This window comes from Echeneis naucrates, chromosome 12 (assembly GCF_900963305.1).
Source record: "Echeneis naucrates chromosome 12, fEcheNa1.1, whole genome shotgun sequence".
NCBI classification, from domain to species: Eukaryota; Metazoa; Chordata; class Actinopteri; order Carangiformes; family Echeneidae; genus Echeneis; species Echeneis naucrates.
This window is the reverse complement of record NC_042522.1, coordinates 20101105-20124191: the sequence shown is the minus strand read 5'-3', so window position 1 is coordinate 20124191 and position 23087 is coordinate 20101105. Positions and strand designations below refer to the sequence as shown.

Genomic DNA, 23087 nt, shown 5'->3' with positions numbered 1-23087 from the left:
AGCTGGACAATGTCCTCGTCCTCTAGCTGGACAATGTCCTCGTCCTCTAGCTGGACAATGTCCTCGTCCTCTAGCTGGACAATGTCCTCGTCCTCTAGCTGGACAATGTCCTCTTCCACTAGCTGGACAATGTTCTCGTCCTCTAGCTGGACAATGTCCTCTTCCTCTAGCAGGATGTCCTCCTCCTCTAGCAGGATGGCGTCTTCCTCAGGCAGGATGTCCTCCTCTTCCTCATCCCTGGACAGCATGTCAGTGATCAGGTCCTGGATGTCAGTTAACACCCCAGACACTTGCTCGTTGCAGTCGGTCTTCTCTGCGGTTTGTCCGTCCATCCAGATCAGAAGCTTCTGGAGGAACTTTTCCACGACATCCTCGGTCATGGCGTAGAAAACCTCCGGGGAAAGCTGTGGTATTCCTGCCGCCCTCCTGTCTGATCTGGTGATGACAGAGTCGGAGAGATATTTTCCCTCTGACACCACAGGAACCTGATACGTTGGTCCAGTCATGAGAAGATCGTAGATTTTATGGACGAGTTCCTTTGAGAACTCGTCCATAAACCCTGTGGCCTTGATGTTGTCGAGCGCCGTCCTGATATGAGCTGGAGGAGTCTGTGGTCGGTTTAGTCTGTCGTACAGGGTTTCCATTTCAGCTCTCACGTCTGTTGTATTCAGCTCAGACATTGTTGGCGTCATGCTGGTCCTGGAAACCCTGCTGGGTGGTCTTGGTGTGTTGGTTGTTTCCCTGGGAGTCTCGGGAACAGCTCCTGGTTGTTTGCATTCATTTTCAGCAAATGTCAACCGGAGAAGGTTTGAAGGCGGTCTGAGACTCACCAGGAACTGTGTGTCTTGTTTTCTAAACTTGCTTTTGAGCTCTGCCACCATTTTCATGTATTCTTTCTGGGCAAAGCTGGAAAACTTAGATTTCTGCCTCTTGTTGTCGTCACTGGGGGAGCCGGCGGAAGTTCTAGGCTGTGAGACAAAGAACTCTTTGACTTTTGTCAGAATTGATCTCATGTTAAAATGTGGTTTTGGTGAGATGCTTTTGTGGCCGCTCTCCTCCACACATTCTGGGCTCTCGTGAAGATTGTCTATGATGGCTTTGACAATGTCCGCCGCCATCTCATTGGCGTCCAGTGAGGCGTCAGACAGGTGAGAGCCTTTTCCCTTGGCAGCCATTTCTGCTGAATCTCTGGACCATTTAGTGATGATCTCACTGACGGCTTTGGTGGCTGACGGGACGGAGATCTTTGATTTTACAGTGAGCGGAGACTCACAACACTCTGGTTCCTCGATCTCCAACACCCCTGAAGGAGACACTGAGATCCTGGACGTGGTGGACTCTGAGGTTGTCAGCTGCCAGCAGTCTCCCAGGCACTGGAACCTCAGTTTGCCCAAACATCTGGTCAGACAGTCGGTAACACGAGAAACCATCTGACGGAGACTGTTGACGTCGGACACAGAGCCGCTGACGAGAACAGCTGGGTCCGAGGGCCAAGCGGGGCTGTTGACGGCCTCGGACACAACAGAGTTCACTTTGTGCAGAACCTCGGCCTCGATCAGGTCGGTCAGCTGCTGGGCGCTCTCGCATTTCTCCTGCTTGGTGTTCAGCACCGCAGCGAAACTGTCAGAGAGGACGTCTCCAACGCGGATGTTCAGCTTGTCCACAGTTGGGCTCGTTCGGTCCCCGGGTTCCTTCCTGTAGAAACTTTCCTGGATGGACCGTTTGATGGCGTTTAGGGTGACGACGGAGACCATCTGGATCACTTCGGTGCACAGGTCCACCAAAACCGCAGTGGTCTCCGAGTTGGCGATTCCCGCAGCCAGCAAGTTCCACTGGACTGCGGACAGTTTCTCAAAATATTTAGTGACGACCGGCAAAAGAGCCTCTCGGCTGATGGCGTCGATGTCGTCCATCCGGGCGGTGGGCGATCTGGTTGAAGGTCGTCGTGCTTCTTGGTGATTCATGTCGTGGCTTTCTTCCTGTTAGGCTGAAAATAACTGAAGGCAGCAGCTTCCTGGAGGTATTTATACACTCCGCCCAGTCCTAGATCAAAGCCATTCTTTGGCTTTGATTCCACCGACCACTTCAGTTACGTCACGCTGCCTCGTTATGTCGTCAGGGACGGCTGTGCGCATGCGTACAGAGTGATTTCCGATGAGGTCACTGCGCTTAAATCCAAACGATAATGGCGGACACCTGTCCACCTCAGGTGAACTCTCCGGCAGCCAAAAACTGTTTTGTTTTAGGGTTTTGTTTTTTTTTTTAGATTTTTTTTAAATTTATCTGATCAAAAAGCAACAAGCCTGAAAAAACACGGAAGACGGGCGATGCTAACAGAGCGGCTACAGCTAGCCGGGCGCTGCCGGCGGCCCTTCCCGGCAGAGACGGCTCCGCGGCGGGGGAGCCTCGGCGGAGGACACCGGCCGTGAAACGCTCTGAACCGGATCCAGTACTCGGTTGGTCAACACTGATGTTTGCTGTTTTGTTTCTACAGCTCTCCGAAGATCAGGACGTTGGCCGGAGCTCTGAGTCCGGCCTTCCTGAGGTTTGGAGGGACCAGACAGGACTTCATGGTCTTCAGCCCTCAGAGCTCTCTGCAGGACTCCCGTTTCTCTGCAGGTAAACAGCTGAAATCTCCATGGAAACGGTCTCATCTGATGATGATGAGGAGGAGGATGAAGGTGATGATGGTGATTAGGATGGTGATGAAGGTGATTAGGAGGATGATGATGATGATGATGATGATGAGGAGGAGGAGGATGAAGGTGATGATGGTGATCAGGATGGTGATGAAGGTGATTAGGAGGATGATGATGATGATGATGATGATGATGAGGAGGATGAAGGTGATGATGGTGATCAGGATGGTGATGAAGGTGATTAGGATGATGATGATGAGGAGGAGGATGGTGATGAAGGTGATTAGGATGATGATGTTGATGATGATGAGGAGGATGAAGGTGATGATGGTGATGATGAAGGTTATTAGGATATGATGGTGATGGGGTGTGACATGAAGCTCCTCCTCCTCAGTGGCGTCCTGTGAGGACCTGGATCTGCCCCCAGGCCTAGAGAAGCATCTGAAGGAGGACTGGACTCTGCAGCAGGTGGTCCTGCTGCAGGAGGACCTACAGAGGAAGTACAGGCGACTCAAGTTCACAGGTAAGATCAGCTGACAACAGTTATCGTCATAGAAACCGGGCAGTTCCTCTGCTGACCACGACCTTCTGACTTGTACAGAGTCAACTGTAGACCTGCTGCACGCCTTCGCCAACTGCTCCGGGCTGGACCTGATCTTCGGCCTCAACGCTCTGCTCAGATCAGCTGACCACAGCTGGAACAGCAGCAACGCCAACGTCCTGCTGCGGTACTGTGAGTCCAGAAACTACAGGATGTCCTGGGAGCTGGGCAACGGTATGGCAGCCCGAGGGCGCCAAACACATCCCACATCCGTCTCAGGGTTCAGAGGAGAGTGAAGATTAGCCTATAATAAACAGATTAGGATCCAGACCAGCCTCTTTAACCTTCACTGTGTCTACTAGCATCAGGAGACATCTTCACTGGCTCGAAAAATAATCTGATTGTATTGAGGTCTATGGGAAAATGTCTCTTGAGATCAGGAGAGGAAGTGTCTGCTTTATAACTTCGTCCTCAGTGACTACCGCTTCCTCCTGAAGATGTTACTGTGACGATATCTAAATTAAAAAACAAACATAACAGGTATGAACAAAAGAGGGTCTGACATCAGGCTTCATCCTCTGAGGAGCTGAACCACAGAGAGAAAATGGTGGCCCTCTTAGACACTGCGTTCAGTGGTGGATTTTTCTTTTTAATTTAGTGCTGCAGTTAGTATTTGCTGTGTGGTTGACTTCCCTCTTATTGCAGTACAGTTACAGTTATATTGTTTCTTATCTGCGGTCTGAGTTTCAGTTCCGTGTCTGTGTGGTGCTTTGAGGTCACAGGAAGTATCTTATCCCCAAGTAGATCTGTGTCGTCTGTCTGTCTCAGAACCAAACAGCTTTGAGAAGAAGGCCGGCGTCCGAGTGGATGGCTATCAGCTCGGTCTGGACTTCACCCGCCTCCGAGAAATGATGTCACAGTCCAAACTTTACCGTGACGCCGGGCTGTACGGGCCAGACGTGGGCCAGCCGCATGGCCACAGGATAGACATCATGCAGGGGTGAGGGGTCACATGACACACGGCCCTGCTGCACTTTTTATTGGATAATGAGCACTTTATTAGGAACGTTTGTGTTATAATCTAATCAGCCAATCACATGGCTGTCGATCACATGAGTCACGAGTTAAAGTGTAACCTGACTGGTTTCTGTTCGTTTTTTTTGTTCCCATTAAATTCAGTCTGACTTAATTCTGTGATGCAAACAGGAAGTCCACAGTTTATTTTGAAGTGTTATCCAGAAGAAAATAAATTTGTGTTTAGAGGATCTGATCCTCTCTTCTGATTGGCTGACTGAGATTTCAGGTAAAACACCAGGTTGCTCTTGGGGGTGTGGCTGTCATGTTGTGACATCACATCCTTAAATCCTGACAGGTGGTTTTAAGGCGTCACCTTCAGGCTGGATGGACCTTTTTAAAGAGTTCTGTTGTTGACAGGAAGAGGTTTCCCTTCAGATTAAAAGCATCTCCCAGCTGTTAATCTTTTAACTTCCTGTTGCAGGTTCTTGAAAAGTGGAGCTGATGCCATCGATGCATTCACCTGGCACCAGTGAGTTCACCTTGTCTGTGTGTTTCCATGGTGACGGTTTCTGACATCAGCTGATGGTGATGACAATGTGGAGGCCGAATTTTCTTCACATGATGTCTGACCTCCATCATCTTCTTCTTCTGTGGTTTAAAATGAGTCAGTATGACCAGGCTCAGATCAGAAGGGAACAGAAGAGAAGAATCTGACTGAGGAGATCAGACTTTTATTTTGATTCTTCCTGTTGTCAAATCAAACTGAAACGCACACACACTTCTCTCTCTCTCTCTCTCTCTCTCTCTCTCTCTCTCTCTCTCTCAGTTATTATGTGAACGGCAGAGACACTACTCTGGAGGATTTCCTGGATCCAGATATTCTGGACTCCCTGACTTTAAAGACCAGAGATGTGCTGGAGGTAATGACGTGTGTGCGCGTGTGTGTGCACGTGCGTGCGTGTGTTCCACATGCTGAAGTGGTCTGTGATTTCTCGTCCAGAAAGTGGACCTGGTCTCTCCAGGGAAGGCGGTTTGGTTGGGGGAGACAAGCTCAGCATACGGAGGCGGAGCAGTAGGACTCTCTGACACCTTTGTCGCAGGATTCATGTGAGTCCAGACTCAGACTCTGGGTCCCACCTGAGCCTTTTGAAATAACAGAAACAGACTGTGACTCTAAAATGACTGTCTCTCTCTCTCTCTGCCTCTGTGTCTCTCTGTCTGTCTCTCTCTCTCTGTCTCTGTCTGTCTGTGTGCCCTCAGGTGGTTGGATAAACTGGGTCTGGGAGCCCGTCTGGGTCTGGATGTTGTGATGAGGCAGGTCCTGGTTGGTTCTGGGAGTTACCACCTCGTGGACAACAACTTGGACCCTCTACCTGTAAGTCCTGAGCCGGGGTCACCTCAGGTCACCTCAGCTGTAAAAGTTCTGAATTACTCTGGAACAAAACCTGAATGAGGAGACCACGAAGATGAACCTCTTTTAGGTCCTCATAGTGGTTTTGGCTGGCATAGTGGTTCAGGGGGTCTTGGGGGGTCTCAGGAGGTCTCAGAGGGTCTCAGGAGGTCTAAGGAGGTCTCAGACTTGTCTCTGTCCCTGCAGGACTACTGGCTATCCCTTCTCTACAAACAGCTCGTTGGTCCAGAAGTTCTCAGAGTTGAGACCAGATCTGGATCCAATAGAAGAGTCAGACTTTACCTGCACTGCAGCCACACACAGAGGTGGGACTGTTCATCTTCATCTTCATCTTCGTCATCCTCATCCTCATCTTCTTCCTCCTCCTCTTTGTCTTCAGGTACAGACCTGGATCTGTGACTCTGGTGTCCATGAACCTCAGTGGGAGGTCAGTCAGGATCTCCATCCCTGTCCTCGTGTCCTCCAGCTCGGTGGACGTGTTTGTCCTTCAGTCGGACGCTCCGGGGAAGGAGGGGCTATGCTCCAGGTCAGAGCTCCATCACTGCTTTCCGTCATGTGACCACCCATAACAGTTAATGTGGAAGCTGCTGAAGATGGTTTTGTGTTGTTGTTGTGTTGTAGGTCTGTGAAGCTGAACGGAGAGCTGCTGAACATGGTGGACGATAAAACTCTTCCTGACCTCAGAGGAGCTCGTCTTCCTCCAGGTCAACATCTGGAGCTTCCCGCCTTTTCTCTGGCGTTCTTTGTCTTCACAGATGCTCGGGCCACAGCCTGTCAAGGTCGTGGACGCCTCCGATGACGGCGTGACACGCAAAGTCATCAGTTCATCACTGATCTACACAACACAGAGTCCTTACCACTGAACTGACACTGGAACTTGACCACCTCCCTTTTTTTCAGAGATTCTGGAGGCTATAACTATTTAACCAATATATATTTTTTTGCTGCTTTCTACTGACCATTGTGTGGCAACTCCACCTGCTGTGTAAAGCAGACAGACTTTGTTGAAGTATATGGGAAAATAACCCTCCTCCTCCTCAGTAAAAACGTTTTCTTGATGATTTTATGGTTTCAATCTCTAGTTTACAGTCTTCAATACAACATGATGTTAATTTTTTAAATGAAGCTCCATTTAGAGGGAAACAGCAGGAAGGAAGGGTGGGGCTAGGGGGCGGGGCTACTGTGTGGCTGACAGACTGAAGTCGGAAAACAACAGAATCAGTGAACTCACAGTAAGTTTTCTTATTTTTTATTATAAGAGCAGCCGGAGTGTCTTCAGTCTATCACTCTTCCTTCTCTTCGCCATGTGTGATGATGTAACACAGAGATTTGTAGTCCAGGTTTCCTGCAGCATCGATGTTTGACGACTGGAACATCTGCTTCACCTGGAAGGGGAGGAGCCTGATCAGTCCACAACACAAACACACACTGAGTGTAACCAGAGGCTTACCTCTTCAGATGTGAACTTGTCTGCTTGGGTCATCAGTAAATTCTGTAACCTACAAAAACACAAATTTAACAACAAAGAATCTTTCCACATATTAGGACTGTAGGACTGGTCCAGATGAGGACTCACTGGTCTTTGTGGATGAAGCCTTTGGCATCAGGATCAAACAGTTTGAAGGCGTTTAAGATTGTTTCTTCAGGGTCAGTCCCTGCAAACATAAACCAGTTTAATTTGTGTCAGGTCACCTTCATGACCTTTAACCTTTTCAAAAAGTCTACATGAACAACCCACAGATGTCTGGACCTGGACCTGGATGTGAACTCAGTCTGACTGACCGTGCAGTTTTTCTCCAAACAGGTTGAGGAACATGGTGAAGTTGATGGGACCAGTGGCTTCTCTCAACATGTCCTCCAGTTCATTGTCCTTCACGTTGAGTTTACCTGTGGAGACAGAACACAGCTGTCTCACCTGTGTCACCTGCCCTCTGTTCTGGGATCAGACCGACTCACCCAAAGAGGCGTATGTGTCCTTCAGATCTTCTTTATCGATGAAGCCGTCATGATTCTGATCGATCAGTGTGAAGGCCTGAATCAGAAAGGGGAGGGGCTAAAAACATCACATTGTTCGTTTCATCAGGTGATGTAGTGAACGGGACTTTACCTCTTTGAACTCTTGTATTTGTGTTTGTTCAAACATGGAGAAGACGTTGGATGAGGCTCTTTGAGCTCTTTTAGCTCCGCCCTCCTTCTTCTTCGTCTTCCTGCTGGCCTGAAAATTTATGACATCAACAGGAAGTACTGACCTGTCAGTGATGATTTCCTTGTCAGATAATTAAAGCTGATCACAAACTGATCAGGTTAAATTCATTAAGTAAATCAATACAAAAGACAGTCAGTTTATCTTAATTCATAAATATAAGACATTTTTTTAGTCACAAGATTAAAAATATTTTTCTTGCATTTATTTTTATTTTGTTAAATCTCGAGTTGATTTTCCATTTTTAGAATAATTCATATTGCATTTAGTACATATATATAGTTATTATTATTATTATTATTATTATTATTATTATTATTATTATTATTATTATTATATAAACCACATACACTGTCCTGTCAGTTTAATTATACTATACAGGTTTTCTATTTATGACTTAAATGATTATTGTTTAATATGTTTGATTCTTAACATCAAACAGCCACATTTTCACTAATTATCAATGAATGTATTGATACATATTTCAGATTGTGCTCCACATACATCCCACAAAGAGCAAGTTTTCTAAATAGTTATCATTCAGCAATATGGTGACAGAAAAACATTTTAACATTTTAAAAACAAGTGAAATGAAAACAAAATCTTCATCTTTGGATTGTAGAAGATGTGGACACCTACCATGTCTGCAGTCTCCTCGCGGTGATGCTGCCGATTCAGTAGTGGAGGGTTTAAATACAGCAGCTGTCTGGGGTCTGGTGATAACGGTGTCTTCAGGGACCCCCCCAGCCTCACACTCTTCCCCTTACATGGTCAGGCTGTTCGGTAAAACCTGTCTTCTCTGGAGGCCCGACAACTGCTGCTGGTGATCAGAACCTTTTAAAGGGTTTTCTATTTAGAGTCTTTGACCTGAGAGACAGATCTGAAGATGCAGATGTCCCTCAGTCTGTCCTCGGTCTCATTTCTCATTTTGTATTTTAACACATTCTGAATTAAGGATCTGGACCTGGGTCTTTGTTCTATCTGGTTTCTGATCAGAGCTACATAAAAACAGACTGATGTTCAGTTCTGGTCTGTAATGTCTTTATTAAACACAGTTAGTGTTATTGTTCCTATTTATAATTTAGTTTCTTCTTGTCATTACTCATTACTCTTTGCAGCTTTTGTTTGTTCATGAGTTCAGCACTTTGGTGTCAAACATTTAAAACCTTGAACAGGACGTTTAGCCATCTCGGCTCAGGAGGTCCAGAGACGGAAGAGTCCAACTGAAGGGACGCTTTGGTTGGACATGTTCATGTGTACAGTGTCCTTACTGCTCTGAGGGACTCCTTTGGGAGACTCCTTGGACAGCTGTACAATAACCATCATCATGATGGTTATTGTATTTCTGAGCATCGTCCAGCTGGCGGTGCCAGAGTCCATCAGTCCAAACAGACCCTCCTGGAGTTGGCAGGTGACCTGAAGGTCGACCTCAACAAACCCAAGAAGCAGTTTGATAAAGACATTCACATCTTGTGTGTCGCTCCTGTTTTGCTCAGAAGAGCACTCTGAACTCTGTTCAGAATGGCCCGCATCAGGTTCTAGAGTCAGAGAAGATTCTGTCTCCTCTTACAGCTTCTGGATTTATGGCACCTTTAAAAAGTAGGTGATGGAGTTTAGTGTGTTCAGAAAATAAAAAAATCTGAATGAATGTGTCCTCATAAACCATGTCTGGTTATTTGATTTTATTAGTTGACCGTTTATCAAACTATATTACAGCTGTAGATAGTCACTGGTCAACTCAGACAGAAAGTCAATCTGCAAGTTCATTATTTTAAAACTGAAAAGGATGTTTGGCTTCACCACAACAATGAAAACAGGATGACAAAGAGCACCCCACAACAAACAACATCACCATGGGAAATCTATACAACAGGACGGTTTAAAGGACTTTTTCTACTAATTTCCAGATGAAGACCTGAGCATCTGATTAAATTAGTGGGTTAGGGTTAGGGTTAGGGTTAGTCCATATTTGACGTGAAAAGTGAGAGTGGAGTCTGGTCTCGTTTGTTTGGATAAATGAATGTGTGGTAAAAGTGCCAAAGTGTTTTACTGTGATGTGAAGTAGAGTTTATAATTTTATGGTTTTATTACAGTTTATTTCATATTTCAGTCAGTTTGTGGAGTTTCTTTAAACTTGAACTTCTTCATCAATAATCTGGAAAATGTCGGTTTTCCGGGGCTCGACGGAGCGTGAACGCGGCGCGTCACCGTCCTATTAGTACTACATTACCCAGACGCCCCCGCGTCGAGCCATGTTGTAGGAAATCCGCTTGCGGCGGATTATTGTAATCCGACAGAGTCCGGACGACACATCGGATCACGACGAAAAAAGCCACAGCGCAGCGGCCTGTGGCAGATGCAGCTGCCCCAGAATAAAGGGATAAAGTCGGGTATGATCCTCCGCCCCGCTCGGTGCTCCCGCAGCCACTGATCGGAGCTGCCCGGGCCGTTTCCTGCCATCCGTCCGCCCGTCTGACAGCGGCCGGGCATCGCTGCACCGCGGAGCTCCGGGGCGAGGAAGCGCTTTCCTTCGGAGGTCGAAGAGGCTCCCCGCTCCCTTCCCCCGTCAGGCTGCAGCCCGGCCCGGCTCGGCTCGGCTCGGCTCGGCGGTCCTGTCTGCGGACGGAGGCTCCGCTCAGTTAGCCAGCGCGGCTAGCTCACCCCAGCTAGCTAGCTGGTCCGGAATTGATTAAGTTTAGTTCGGATCGAGTGGATTCTGCGGCCCGCTGCCCCCCCCCCACCCCCCAGGACGGAGCATGTCGGCCAAAGACCAGAACAAGCTGTCCACCACGGACCGACCCATCAAAGGTGGGTGACATTACGGCTTTATTTCTCCTTCTGGGGGGGGCAGGAAGTTAACGGGGCTCGGCTAGTTAGCTAAACGCGGACGCGCCGCTGGACGTCGGATCCTCCCCGGGATCAGGGACCGTCCCCGGGTGGGTTTATCGGAGGAGCCCGGCGGATCGCTGTGCCTCCTCTCCCCCCACCCGGACCGGGGAGGGGGGTTATGCAAGTTAATCGATGCAGCTAATGAGGTAGCTTGGTAGCTTAGCTGTCCGGGCTGCCAGGTGTCAGCGGCGGACCTCCGACTACATGCGGCTCCGGTCCAGGAGCAGAGCCCGGGGCGTCGGGGTCCGGGGGGGGGGGGGGGGTGCATTCTGCAGTTGTGCTGCAGGTTCGGCGACTGAATGCAGGAAATGAGACGACCCCCCCCTCCCTGCTCAAACGCCCCCTCCAGACAGCTGTTTTCAGGGAAAATTACTTTTTAAGGCAGAAACTGTTTGCTGGACCATCTGATCCGGATCACATGTCAGAAAACACGAAATAAAAAAAAATATAATTTTTTTTATTTAAGTCTAAAGGAACGTTTCCAAATGTTCCATTTAATTCAACCTGCAAATGAAAACTGGTTCGTTTGAATGACAGAGCAAAGAAACTTCACATTTTAACATTTTACTCTCGAAAAATCACCCGAAATAATAAATGATGTGTTGTGAATGTGAATGCCATGAATGCTGCAGTGTTGGTGACTGACTGCAGGAGGTGTGTGTGTTTTGAACATTAGACAGCCTCCCTTTTCCTTCAGCTGTTTTGGAAAATGGAAAATTCTTTATTCAACCATCAGATTTCCTCCTGATCCTTCAGCACTCGTCTGGTTTTCAGATAACTGTCTCTGAAGCACATCAGTTATTGCATCAGTTATTGATTCATTGATTGTTCTGTGAGTCCCAAAGGGAATGTCTTCAGATGTAAAGACAAAGCTGATCACAAACCACAATGACTGATTTGGTTATTTTTATCAAATAAAAATCAGCTGTTCTGCGGCTGCAGGTTCTGATGTGTAATCATCATTTTTATTCTGCACTTTTTTTTTAGAACCTTAATTGGCGAAATTATTCCAAATATGATGTATATAATATGATCTGGAGAACAGAGACTCTGCAGTAACACAACACCGATGGCACACATTTTACCTTTATGACATTAAACGGAGGCTTCTGTGATTCTCATTTTTCGCTCAGTAAACTTGTGATTAGATTGATTTTTGCAGCTTTGATGAGTAACTGTCACCTGGAGTCTCTGTTAATCAGTCAGGTGTGTCACATCATCAGCTTGTTTTTTTAATTTTATTCCTGTTATAAAACCATAAATCAGAATATCTGCCAAAATAATCACAGTATATATAGTTTTTACTTGGTGGTTGAATTTCTACAATACTTAATGTGTTAGTGACAAACACACACACGAAGCAGCTCTGTTTGATCCGCTGCTCCCTGTCAGTCCATCTTCATCAGCCCCTCTCCCCTAAACTTCGCTCTGTTAAACAAATCTTTCCTGTGATCGTGCTGAGATGAAGTGTGTATTTTCAGGAGGTTTAAACACATACCAGACGGGATAAACAACCAGCGAAAGTGGGCGAGTGCCCAGGGGCCACAGGGGCCCCCAAGGCCCCAGGTGTACTTCATGTCATCTGGGTCTCCATATCAGGGTTAATCAGCCGTGTGTTTAAAAACGAGCTGCACTGAAATAGACAAGAATGAGGATGAAGATCTGAATCAGGTCACAGAGTCTGGGAGCTCAGTGTTGGCTCTTCAGCTGATCAATCAGACTGATTATCAATTCATCATTAGAGCTCCTCATCAGAAACACAATAAAGACAGATCATCATCACAGCTCCAAAGGATGAGCAGAACTCCTGATCAGATAAAGATAGAAATGACCCAAACACATGAGAGGAACTTTCTGTGTTTGAGCAGGAAGGTGTGGTCAGCTCGGGGAGCTGGGAGGCTGCTGGCTGACACTGAGCTGTAGGAAAGTGGAACTTTTTCTGACATTGTGGACAAATTGCTGCACCGATAGTTGAGTTGTGTTGTTGTTGTGTAGTGGTGTTTGTGGACTGTGTGAAAATGACCCAACTTCTCATTGTACTATGAATTGAATTGGCCCCTCTATGAAGTTCATTAGCTTAGCATTAACAGCTAGCCCACCAGAGGGTGATGTCACTGGCAGATGTTCTTCTTGTTGATTGGATGTTTGTTCATTATTTTGAGCAGTTTTCCCAAGATGCATTCACATTCTGCAGCTTTAACATTGTACATTTCAGATTCTAGTTCCAGTTCAGGTGAATCTAGTAACCTGGCAACCCTTCATCTTCACAGCTGAGCCTCCTCCAGCTTTTATTTGTGTGCCCTTTTCTCCATGGCAACAGCAGCAATGGCTCATGGGTAGTGTAGTGTTTAGTCTGGTCAAACAGACAATCTAGAGCAGGATGTGGAGGAGTGTAACCTATTAGGAGTGTGTGTGTGTTGCCACCAGTTTGTGCAGAGCAGCAGAAAAAGGAACAAAGCAGGCGTGTGTTCGATTCCATCTTTGTTTTGCCTATATTTGACTGGCTGCAGGGCGTACGGTGGACACATTCTCTGGCTGTCTGTAGGATTGGACCTCAGGCCTGTTTGAAGCTGATGCAACATGTTAGTTTCTCCTCCAGCCACTGGCAGGAACAGCCCGTCTCAGTCGTTGATTATTTGAATACCACTTCCTGTTGTGGTCGGTGACGCCTCGTTCTCACAGCTCGCTCAGTTTTGTCTTCCTCTTTTGAAACTTGGCGCTGGCCTGGTCGTTGGCGTTAGATCAGACACACGTCTGTCTGCAGCTGGTCCGCTCTCTTCCTGCTGGTGATGAACCAGTTCAGGAGCCCTGACGTGATTGGCTGGATGTGTTTCGTCCTGGTTTGATTTTGGAGTTGAACATTCAAGTAGATCACTGGGCCAACGGAGGGGGGGCAGTGAGTTTTTATCACTGTATTTCAGGCCAGAGTGTGTGTCTTTGTGCAACAGCAGCTGTGAGTCTCTGAGAGAACCTGCACCTGCAAGAGTCAAAATCAACTTTATTTAAACATCAGACTGACACAGAAAAAGGTACGGTATAAGTGACATCACACTTACACACACCAGCTGATGTATCAGGTTGGACTGGCTACTGTTGGGCCCATGAACCCGAGACGGATCCAGCTCAGACCGCAGCTTCCTATTGTTCTGGGCTGTGTTTGGACCAATGAGTCAGGACCAGAGAAGTCTGGGCTTGTTGAGACTGAGCTGTCGGAGACCTGGAGGTGGTTCAGGACTCAGCTGTATGGTATTTCCTTCAGGCCTTTTGTCTTCAGGTCAAGTCCTGACGTGTTTCTGCTGATGATCTTTGAAAAGATTCAATAATGTCTGCATTTCAGAGCAGAGCTGCTCTTTGTCCAAAAAGAATTATTTTCTATTCATTTCTATTTTTAATTTTTTTTTTGTGTGTGTGTTTTTGTTTTGTGAAAACATTCAAAATAATATTTTTTTTAAACCATGTTGTGACACATTTATCCTTTTTAAAAACCAGCAGCTCTGTGATTTCTGCACTTTGATTGAAACTTCACTTATATTTTTATTAATCTGGTAAAAAGCTTACAGGTCCAATATGATATCACAACAAATGGCCCCGCAGCTGGGCAGCATTTAGGTTTTACCTGAAACCAAATTAGCTGTTTTTCTATTGGATCCGGAACAGTTAGCCAATCAGAAGAGTGTGTCTGTCCCCCGTTGTGTTGACCTGTCTGTCCCATGTGCAGCGGTGCCGTACCCTCCTGGGACTCGTCTGACGGTCAAAGACCTGTATGTGGACGGGCGGCCCAGCGTGGAGGTGCTGAAGGCTCACCTGGTGAAGGAGGGCCGTCTGGAGGAGGAGGCAGCTCTGAGGATCATCAACGAGGGAGCCGGCATCCTCCGCCAGGAGAAGTGCATGCTGGAGGTGGAGGCTCCCATCACAGGTAAACTCCGCCCCGGGCGCACAGACCCGTTCAACCAGAGACAGATTTCCCTCCCAACTGAGGTCAGGAGGAGGCGAGGATGGAGACAGATACTGGGCCGGTTTTACTGACAAAAATCTTCCTATCTTCATGTTTTTCAGTTTTGACACTGAAGATGATTAAAAGCCTTACAGACATTAACGTGATGGATCTCTGATCTTTTTCTTATTGTCATTACATCAGGCGCTGAAAGAAGAAACCTTTTATCTGCAAACAGTTAATGTTGATGTTAGACACAACTCTTTAATGCGTCCATTAAGAGAAAATTATTTCATGTTTCATTGCAGTTTTTGGGCTGAAAATGTAAAAATGTGTTATGAATCTTTTGTTTGTTGTCTCAACCGATGATGTTTCAGTTTCCTGTAAAGTTTTTGTTTGGTTTGATGACGTTAAAGAACAGGCTCTGGATTTAAAGTTCAAACAGCAGTCAGCTGTTCACACAGGACAGGAAGTCCGTCTGCGTCTTTGTCAGTCAGTCAACTTTGTTGTTCAAACAGTAAAACTGTTGGTCTGACTGAGGGAAGCAGAGAGATGATGTAAAATACATCAAATAAATCGATTTTGATGTGAAGGTGATGATGTCAAAAGTCACCTGTTCACCTGCCTGCACAGCGACGACACACACACTCTCACTCTGACTTGTGTGTCCAGTGTGCGGGGATGTCCATGGCCAGTTCTTTGACCTGATGAAGCTTTTTGAGGTGGGCGGCTCCCCCAGCAGCACCCGTTACCTGTTCCTCGGGGACTACGTGGACCGAGGTTACTTCAGCATCGAGGTAGGCAGCGGCTTGCTCGCCCTCTCTCACTTACGTGTGTGTGTTCGTGGCACTTGGTCTGACATTTAGACCACCTCAACGGCCTCAGCTCTGTTGGTCTCCACACGTAGTCTGTAAATAGTTGAAGGAAATCAAACACCTAGTCTGTTCAGCTGCTGCACTGCCACACCCACAGACACACACACAGTTACCATAGGACTTGCCCTGTGTCCTATTTCCAAAGTGGAGTGTGCGTCTTTGTGTGCGTGTGTTGTGAGGTTTCACTTCTTGGGTAGGATTAGTGGTTATCCTGGAGGGGGCGGGGCCACTGAGCCTCAGTCTGTCTGATGACTGATGAGACATCAGCTGGTCATTTTGGTTTCAGTCGTTCAGCTCGTGGTCTTTATGGTGTTGAAGTTTTAATTTTTCAGGCTAAAGCCGTTTCTGTTCAGTCCACATTCTGTCAATGCTTTTATTTTGAAGTCTGGTAATCTTTGTCCGGTGTTAAATTCATGAATCTGAACTGATAACACATTATTCCTGAAGTTAAACACTGTTTGGTTTGCCCAAGCTCCAGGTCCAAATCATTGTTAGAAATGAATAATAACATGAAGACATGAGTCTCGGTGGACCTCCCAGGACCACTGAGGCTTCATGTGAAGGTCCTGCAGCGTGAGATGGACCTGAATGTGACGCAGTGCTCTTCCTCCTCCTGCTGCAGACAGGATGAACAGCTGGTCAGATCTGCCTCATTGTTGACGCCTCCAGAAAATAGAAATCAGAGTTGGGAGGAACAGGTGGTGAGAGGCGGCTCAGAAAGTGAAGAAATGAGTGACAGCTGAGCAGAGAGTCCTTTGTTGCTCCTCAACTTCCCAATGTCTCCAAAGTCAGCTAAATAAAACACTTCATTCTTTAGCTTTAAAACAGAAATGTGTCAGTGAAGGCAGCACAAGGCGGAATTTTGTCACTGCTTGTTGAAGTGATGCTTTCAGGGACAAGAGGAAATTACTATGACTGGCTCCTGTGTTTTACTGATCATGTGATACCATGAGAGTGTGTGTGTGTGTGTGTGTGTGTGTTCATGTTCGTGGTCCCCTGAGGACTGACGTGTCCCCCCCGTGTCCCCTCAGTGCGTCCTCTTCCTCTGGGCTCTGAAGATCAACCATCCCAACACCCTGTTCCTCCTCAGAGGGAACCACGAGTGCCGGCACCTCACAGAGTACTTCACCTTCAAACAGGAGTGTAAGTCCTGCACAGCCCTCAGCTGTGTGTCTGACTGTCAGTGCCCCCCAGATGCAAACTGAGTGTGTGTCCTCAGGTAAAATAAAGTACTCGGAGCGTGTCTATGACGCCTGCATGGAGGCCTTCGACTGCCTGCCGCTGGCCGCTCTGCTCAACCAGCAGTTCCTCTGTGTGCACGGAGGCCTGAGCCCTGAGGTCACCTGTCTGGACGACATACGGAAGGTCTCTCACACACACACACACACACACACACACACACTTCAATGGACAGTTCTGTCTCAGATCAGATGCAGTCTGATGTTGTGTTTTTGAAACCCAGCTGCGTGCGTCTTTGTGTGTAGTTGGACCGGTTTAAGGAGCCCCCTGCGTTTGGGCCGATGTGTGACCTGCTGTGGTCGGACCCTGGGGAGGACTACGGCTCAGAGAAGACCCAGGAACATTTCTGCCACAACAGTGTGAGAGGCTGCTCTTATTTCTACAGGTAGGATGACGTGGTGGGGGGAGCCTGGGCAGCGAGCGCCACCGAAACGTTTGTGTTATAAAATAAAAGACAAAAAGCAGCTGGCTGTGTTAATCTGGACTGATTAAAGCTCTGTAAACAAAAGCTTATCAGAGGATAAATGAGCGCTGCTCAAATCCACAAATATTAGCCTTCTCTGCTCTGTCTTCATATTTGTGGTGTCGAGGTCAGCAGCTCTAAAGCCTCTTTATCCTGCGGCACTTTGTTTTAGCAGCAGCCAGGCATCAAGATGGATCCTGACTGGAACAGCTTCTATCCCAGATTACAGAGAACAGAGTGTTTACAGTCTCTCTCTGTCTACAGTTACCCAGCGGTGTGTGACTTCCTGATGAACAACAACCTGTTGTCTGTAATACGAGCACATGAAGCCCAGGACGCAGGGTGAGTCTGAACACGTCTCCTCCTCAGCACACTAAAACAGACCTGATCCTGGAGGTCTGGACCAGGGATGTGAGACAGCTTAAGACTCTGTGCTGTCTGTCTGTTAGGTACCGAATGTACAGGAAGAGTCAGACGACAGGTTTTCCCTCTTTAATCACAATCTTCTCGGCTCCCAACTACCTGGATGTGTACAACAACAAAGGTGAGGAATGTGAAGGCTTGAAACCATGGAAACAGGTGGGAAACCTTGAAGCCCTGGCAACAGGAGAGAAGAAATGTTGATCTGTGTGTGTGTTTCCTCAGCGGCGGTGCTGAAATATGAGAATAATGTGATGAACATCCGGCAGTTCAACTGCTCCCCCCATCCATACTGGCTGCCCAACTTCATGGATGTCTTCACCTGGTCCCTCCCCTTCGTCGGAGAGAAAGGTGAGTGCTGCTGTTGCGGGTGTGTGTCTGTCATGTTGTCAGGTGTTTCCTTGTGTGTTTCCAGTGTGTGAGTATATGTGTTTTTGTGTTCACAGTCACAGAGATGTTGGTCAACGTGTTGAACATCTGCTCTGATGACGAGCTGATGTCAGAGGGAGACGACACGTGTGAGGGTAAGACAGACACACACACACAAACACACCATCTGAAACATGAACTTGCTCAGGTGTGCAGGTGAGACCATGATGGTCCAATCCACACAAGAAGTGTTTGTGTACCTCAGATCTCATTGGTCCAGAGAGAATACAGGCTCTTTTATGGTGACCAACAACCTGCAGTTTCAGTTTTAAATCTGCGCAGGTGAATTTCACCAAGAAGACTTCAGAAACCTTCATTCTATCTAATGGCCACAGGGGCCACAGGGCCCTCGGGGGCTAGGGTCCACTCTCTGCCCTGTATTGACCCAGCTCCTCTCCGGGGTGAGCGTCGCCTCATTAATAGCATTCAGTATTTGGGAGTTGCTATGTTTGTCACCACGGCAACAAGCCCATTTTCACAGCGATGGTTTTTAAAGGTTGGGGCTTCGTCTCCTCGTCAACAATCATTCAGCTTCTTCATTACCATGAACACACAATGATTCAGCTGGTCAGAACCACATTTTTATCAACTCAAGGCAATTCGGAATCAGAAGACAGTCTGTCAATCACGGAGCAGCCACGCCCCCAGTCCAGTCGCCCCCTGGTGGTCAGCAGATAGAATGATGGTTGAAGACTCTTCAGACCAGGTCCAGGCCCAGAAACAGTCTTTAGACACAGACATGTTAAACCAGGCCAGACAAAGTGAATTCTGGGGACCAGTAGTACGTCTGAATCGTCAGCTCTGATTGGTTCCTCTCTTTGTAGGCGGCGCTCCAGCTGTCAGGAAGGAGGTGATCAGGAATAAGATCCGGGCCATTGGGAAGATGGCACGTGTCTTCTCTGTCCTCAGGTCTGTTGTTGGTTCAGCTGGTGTTGTCTGAGCTTAGTGTGTCTGCTCATGCTGGTTGTGTAGTTGTAATCACACACAACCATGCTCCACTTTAATCCAGGGCTAATGACTTCACTTGATTAATGTGTCCTCTTTTCATCCAGAGGAAATGTGTCAGTGACACCTCATGATGAACAAATGTCCTCACTAAATGTTTCCCAGTTATTTGGAGACCCAGAAAACATGTTGTCCATCAGTCAGTGTGTGTTTGTTTGTGTGTTAGAATCAAATCAAATCGTGTTTATTCATATCAAAGTTACACCAAGGCACTTTGCACAGACCAAACTCTTTATAAAATTATTATTAAGAGACCCAACAGATCCAGTTCTCAGGAATTCATAATTTAGATTTTAAGTTAGTAAAAGTGACTTCTCAGATTTTCAGGATAGAATATTTCTTCAGCCCTGTTGTTCGTGTGTGTGTGTGTGTGTGTGTGTGTGTGTGTGTGTGTAGAGAGGAGAATGAGAGTGTGTTACAGCTGAAGGGGCTGACCCCAACAGGGACGCTGCCTCTGGGAGTTTTGTCTGGAGGTCGGCGAACTCTGCAAAGCGGTGAGTGTGAACACAGCTGAGCTAACGGTCAGCTGACGCTATCGGCCCGTGCCTGCTCTTACCTGAGAGACTAACCGCTCAGAGAGACACACAGACACACACTCTGAAGGTCAAGTGGTGTTCTGTTCAAACAGCTCCACCATGCTGCCCTATAAAGACAATGGGGGGGAGACTGGCTGTCTCATTAATGATGTCATACACTGATCTTTGAACGGCAGCATCATGAGGACACTTTTCATTCGTCTAACAAACCTGATGATGATGATGATGATGATGATGATTATGGTCTGATCATGTGATCATGTGCTAACTGTCTGGTCCCTCCATGTTGGGGGGACCTGTATGATGTTAACAGGACTGACTGAATGTGTTGATATTAACGTTCCCACTCTCTCTCCATTGGTTTGGGGCATGGCACTCTATCACGCTTACACAGCCACCGTAGAAGCAGAGGAGGCACGAGGTACGCAACGTCTGTCTGTCTGTCTGTCTGTCTGTGTGTCTGTCTGTCTGTCTGTCTGTTCGTCTGTCTCAGTTAGACCAGGGTTCCTGGTTAATCCTGTTCTAGAGGTCAAAGGTCACAGTGTGCGGGCCTCACTGGGCATCAGGCATCAAACGCTCCCTGTCCCACAGCTGCTGTTGAACCCGGATCTCGGCCCCCTTCATCCTCATTGGATGTTTTTTTTTTTTTAAGGAAGTGAACGTGACAGTTTGGGGTTCGTCTTGGTGTGGTTGTCTGAGGTCCCTCCCTGTGACTTCATGACTTCATCTATGACAACATGAATAATCCTTTAATGTCACTGACTGCTCTGTAATGAGTCTGTCTCTTTGTCTCCACGCTGTCCTCCTGTTGTCCTCAAGTAAGTCCACTCTGGACCAGCTGGTCCTCCCAGTGCTGTGCACACTGCATGTCCCTGTAGTGACAACAGAGTCAGAAAGGACAGGGCTCAGGAAACACAACACAAAAACACAACAACAACAGTCAGGTTCAGACTGCAGCTGTCAGTGTCTGTGGATCAGTCCTGAATGTTTCTGAGTTTAGGAACTTTCTGCGGATTCTGAATCTGAGGAAACTTTTTAAAAAAGGAAAATATACCCAGAATGAAGGAACACCTGCTTCTGTCACTCAGTGATTGACAAAATAATGGCGACAGCAGTGTGTGTCATCTGCAGCCTCCACTGGTCGGGGTGTTCCTAATAAACTGACACCTGAGCGTTTCTGTGGTGACCTTCTGACTCTGCTGTGTTAAGCCTTTGTCATTCACCCCCTCCCCTTCAGCTCTACTCTGACCCCCCCTCTGTTTCCACACAGCCATTCAAGGCTTCAACCCTCAGCACAAGATCCAGAGCTTCGAGGAGGCGCGTGGTCTGGACCGCATCAACGAGAGGATGCCCCCCCGGCGCGACAGCAAGCTGCAGGACGCTGCCCCTTCCCTCAACAACCTGCCGGCCAGCAGCGGACCCCCCGACAAGAACGGCACCAACGCTCAGGCCTAGACGCCCCCTCCCCTTCTTCTCTCTCCTCCTTTCATCTCTCGTCCTCCTCCTCCTCCCCCCCTCTCCTTCCCTCCACCTTCCCTCTCTCTCCTTTAAGAGCTGGAGGAGACGCCGTTCAGTCAGCGACTCTCACGCTTAATTTATTTTATCATCTATTAAATATCATAGTTTCAGACTGAACCGGATCAAATCTCAGCCGGTGGCGGACCCTGCTGAAGGCGGTCTCTGAAATGCACCTTCTGACCAGGAGCTGGTTTCAGGCTGCTGCCATTTTCTTTAGAGGGAGGAAGTGACACTCATTCAAACGCTGTGTTCGTGCCCACACTCACACACACACACACACACACACACACTCAAACACTCACTCACTCCATCCTTTCTTATGCCAATGATAGTGTGACTGAGCTCTGAGGAGCAGTATTGACATTTATATTATATCTGTATATTTTAATTGTTCCCTCTTTTCAATGTGATGTTTTTTTTTTTTTTTTTTTTTTTTTACAAAATAGATTTAGGCTGAGTTATCTAGAGCGGGGGAGGACGGATGAGACAGGGAGGGAGGTTTAAGGGCAGTCTCGACTCAAGCTCCACTTACCATCGTCTCTGAGCCTGGTGGTCTCCATGACGACGGAGCCAGCGAGGTCATAACTGGACCTCGAGCTGAGGTCTGGGATGTTTTATCACCAGGGAAACAGACAAACCTCCAGGTCCCAGCTGGACTTCCTGTCCTGCAGTCAGGACCGGATGCAGGATCTGACCCACCAGTCTCATTTAATCCGGTCTGAACCAAACTGGCGCACAGAGACTCTTTAGTGGATCTGGTCTCAGGTCCTGAAGCGGTCAGTCTAGATTTGATCTGGTAGTTTCTGTAGCCAGGTGCATGCTCAGGTCTGGCCTGAGTCTGGGGAAGGGACCTGGAGGTTTAGACCATCTGGACCTGGATCTGGTCTCAGATGTTTCTCTGTCGAACCTTCTCAGAGAACAATCCTTTAATAAGGGGGGAGAATGAGGGGGCGGAGCTTAGAGGTGTGTGTCCTTGCTGATGAAGAGGGTGGGGCTGCTTCTTTCTGTTTTGGGGAGGTGGGTGGGCGGAGCCTGATTTCTGACTTCTGTTTCAGAACATATCTCACAGAATGTACAGAAACGTTTCAAAATAAGAATCAATCTAGATTTTTTTTTCTTTACAGCTAAATTTGAACGATGAACTTTTTGTGGAGTCCATGTATTGCGAGGCCTCTCATTTATGTAGATGTTTCACTCCATTCAAATAAAAAACAGAAAAGTAACAGTTTCTGTGTATCTGTTGAATGCTGCTGCAGCTCTCAGCTCATGGAGGCCGGGCGGCTGCCAATCACAGGCCGGCGTGGGAGGTGTGTCTTTGTGTGCAGACGAGTGGTGGCGAAACGAGTCCAGCTCTTCTCTTCAGTGAGTGGGCCCAAACGTTCCTTAGCAACACAACACATTATTACCTGCAAGAGCCGCTGAACTTCAGACAGAAGGTTCATGATAATAGAAGAGCTGAGGGGGCGTTTGAATGTGTCGCCACAACAGGTGGGGGGCACTGCAGTGAGAAAGGCAGGGATGATAGAAAATACCAGAAAATATTTAACGCTCCATACAAACATCCGTCTGATTGAAACATGAAAAAAATTCATATTTATTTCAAACCTGCACATTGTAATTTTATTATGAAGGGCTGATCTCCAGAATAAGACACATTAGTGATTTTAAGAACTAAAAAGGTGTCTTCAACAACAGGCCAGTCAGCCAATCAGAAGAGAGGACCTGAGAGCATCTCTCTTCTGATTGGCTGACTGTTTCCAGATGCGAAATTTGTTAAGTTTCTTTTACTGATCCAGAGAGTTTTATTTTGAAGTTAGCTCATTTGGTTAACGCACTAAAATGGTGCAATTTTTAAATTTCAAAATAAAATAATCAATATTGACATCAGAATAAACTTTAAAAGGAGTATTTATCGTCTAATAATAAACTGCAGACAGTTTTACAGTTTCTTTGGAAAGTCTGAGTTTA

At 47.2% G+C, this 23087-nt stretch overlaps 3 protein-coding genes across 12 annotated transcripts in view; 2 read left to right on the top strand and 1 right to left on the bottom strand.

Annotated features, from left to right (window-relative positions):
* hpse (heparanase) overlaps positions 1–9422 on the top strand; it is an 11955-nt gene extending 2533 nt beyond the window's left edge. Inside the window, exons 2-13 of one of the 4 annotated variants that reach the window (XR_003841332.1) lie at positions 2495–2619; positions 3034–3162; positions 3241–3414; positions 3985–4180; positions 4679–4726; positions 5024–5117; positions 5198–5304; positions 5458–5572; positions 5795–5913; positions 5988–6134; positions 6230–7691; positions 8434–9422. Coding sequence is in view for 2 of the 4 variants with exons in the window: in XM_029515617.1 (XP_029371477.1) it covers positions 2495–2619; positions 3034–3162; positions 3241–3414; positions 3985–4180; positions 4679–4726; positions 5024–5117; positions 5198–5304; positions 5458–5572; positions 5795–5913; positions 5988–6134; positions 6230–6407 (1432 nt within the window). In the remaining 2 variants the exon portion in view is untranslated. Of the gene's footprint in view, positions 1–2494; positions 2620–3033; positions 3163–3240; positions 3415–3984; positions 4181–4678; positions 4727–5023; positions 5118–5197; positions 5305–5457; positions 5573–5794; positions 5914–5987; positions 6135–6229; positions 8036–8433 lie in introns of those variants that run through there. The other 3 variants (XR_003841333.1, XM_029515617.1, XM_029515619.1) reach the window with 3 other exon arrangements.
* On the bottom strand, positions 6892–7817 carry LOC115051875 (myosin light chain 5-like). Its single transcript, XM_029515629.1, has 6 exons — positions 7716–7817; positions 7565–7640; positions 7391–7495; positions 7185–7263; positions 7059–7107; positions 6892–6993 (listed from the first exon to the last, which is right to left on the bottom strand). Exons 1-6 carry the CDS (start codon positions 7749–7751, stop codon positions 6892–6894), a joined length of 447 nt encoding a protein of 148 aa, XP_029371489.1. The 5' UTR covers positions 7752–7817.
* Positions 9423–10075: 653 nt separating the features above from the next.
* ppp3ccb (protein phosphatase 3, catalytic subunit, gamma isozyme, b) lies at positions 10076–22342 on the top strand. 7 transcript variants are annotated; one of them, XM_029515621.1, is made up of 14 exons: positions 10076–10619; positions 14419–14616; positions 15307–15431; positions 16541–16652; positions 16729–16874; positions 16994–17133; positions 17476–17553; positions 17661–17755; positions 17857–17982; positions 18078–18149; positions 18885–18969; positions 19462–19559; positions 19996–20022; positions 20872–22342. In XM_029515621.1, exons 1-14 carry the CDS (start codon positions 10568–10570, stop codon positions 21054–21056), a joined length of 1539 nt encoding a protein of 512 aa, XP_029371481.1. In that variant the 5' UTR covers positions 10076–10567; the 3' UTR covers positions 21057–22342. The 7 variants fall into 7 exon arrangements, with proteins under 7 accessions (XP_029371481.1, XP_029371483.1, XP_029371480.1 ...); XM_029515623.1 differs by having other exon boundaries at positions 18078–18155; positions 18897–18969; XM_029515620.1 differs by having other exon boundaries at positions 18078–18155.
* Positions 22343–23087: the final 745 nt, after the last annotated feature.

What these genes read in the sequence shown, in the direction of transcription:
- ppp3ccb (XM_029515620.1), top strand. Translation starts at nt 10,568, where the DNA reads ATGTCGGCCAAAGACCAGAACAAGCTGTCCACCACGGACCGACCCATC. An exon ending in CACGGACCGACCCATCAAAG is followed by an intron (nt 10,620 to 14,418) that starts GTGGGTGACATT and finishes TCCCATGTGCAG; the next exon opens with CGGTGCCGTACCCTCCTGGG. An exon ending in GGGAGACGACACGTGTGAGG is followed by an intron (nt 18,156 to 18,884) that starts GTAAGACAGACA and finishes CTCTCTTTGTAG; the next exon opens with GCGGCGCTCCAGCTGTCAGG.
- LOC115051875 (XM_029515629.1), bottom strand. Translation starts at nt 7,751, where the DNA reads ATGTTTGAACAAACACAAATACAAGAGTTCAAAGAG. An exon ending in AAATACAAGAGTTCAAAGAG is followed by an intron (nt 7,641 to 7,715) that starts GTAAAGTCCCGT and finishes TTTCTGATTCAG; the next exon opens with GCCTTCACACTGATCGATCA. An exon ending in ACAAGTTCACATCTGAAGAG is followed by an intron (nt 6,994 to 7,058) that starts GTAAGCCTCTGG and finishes CTCCCCTTCCAG; the next exon opens with GTGAAGCAGATGTTCCAGTC.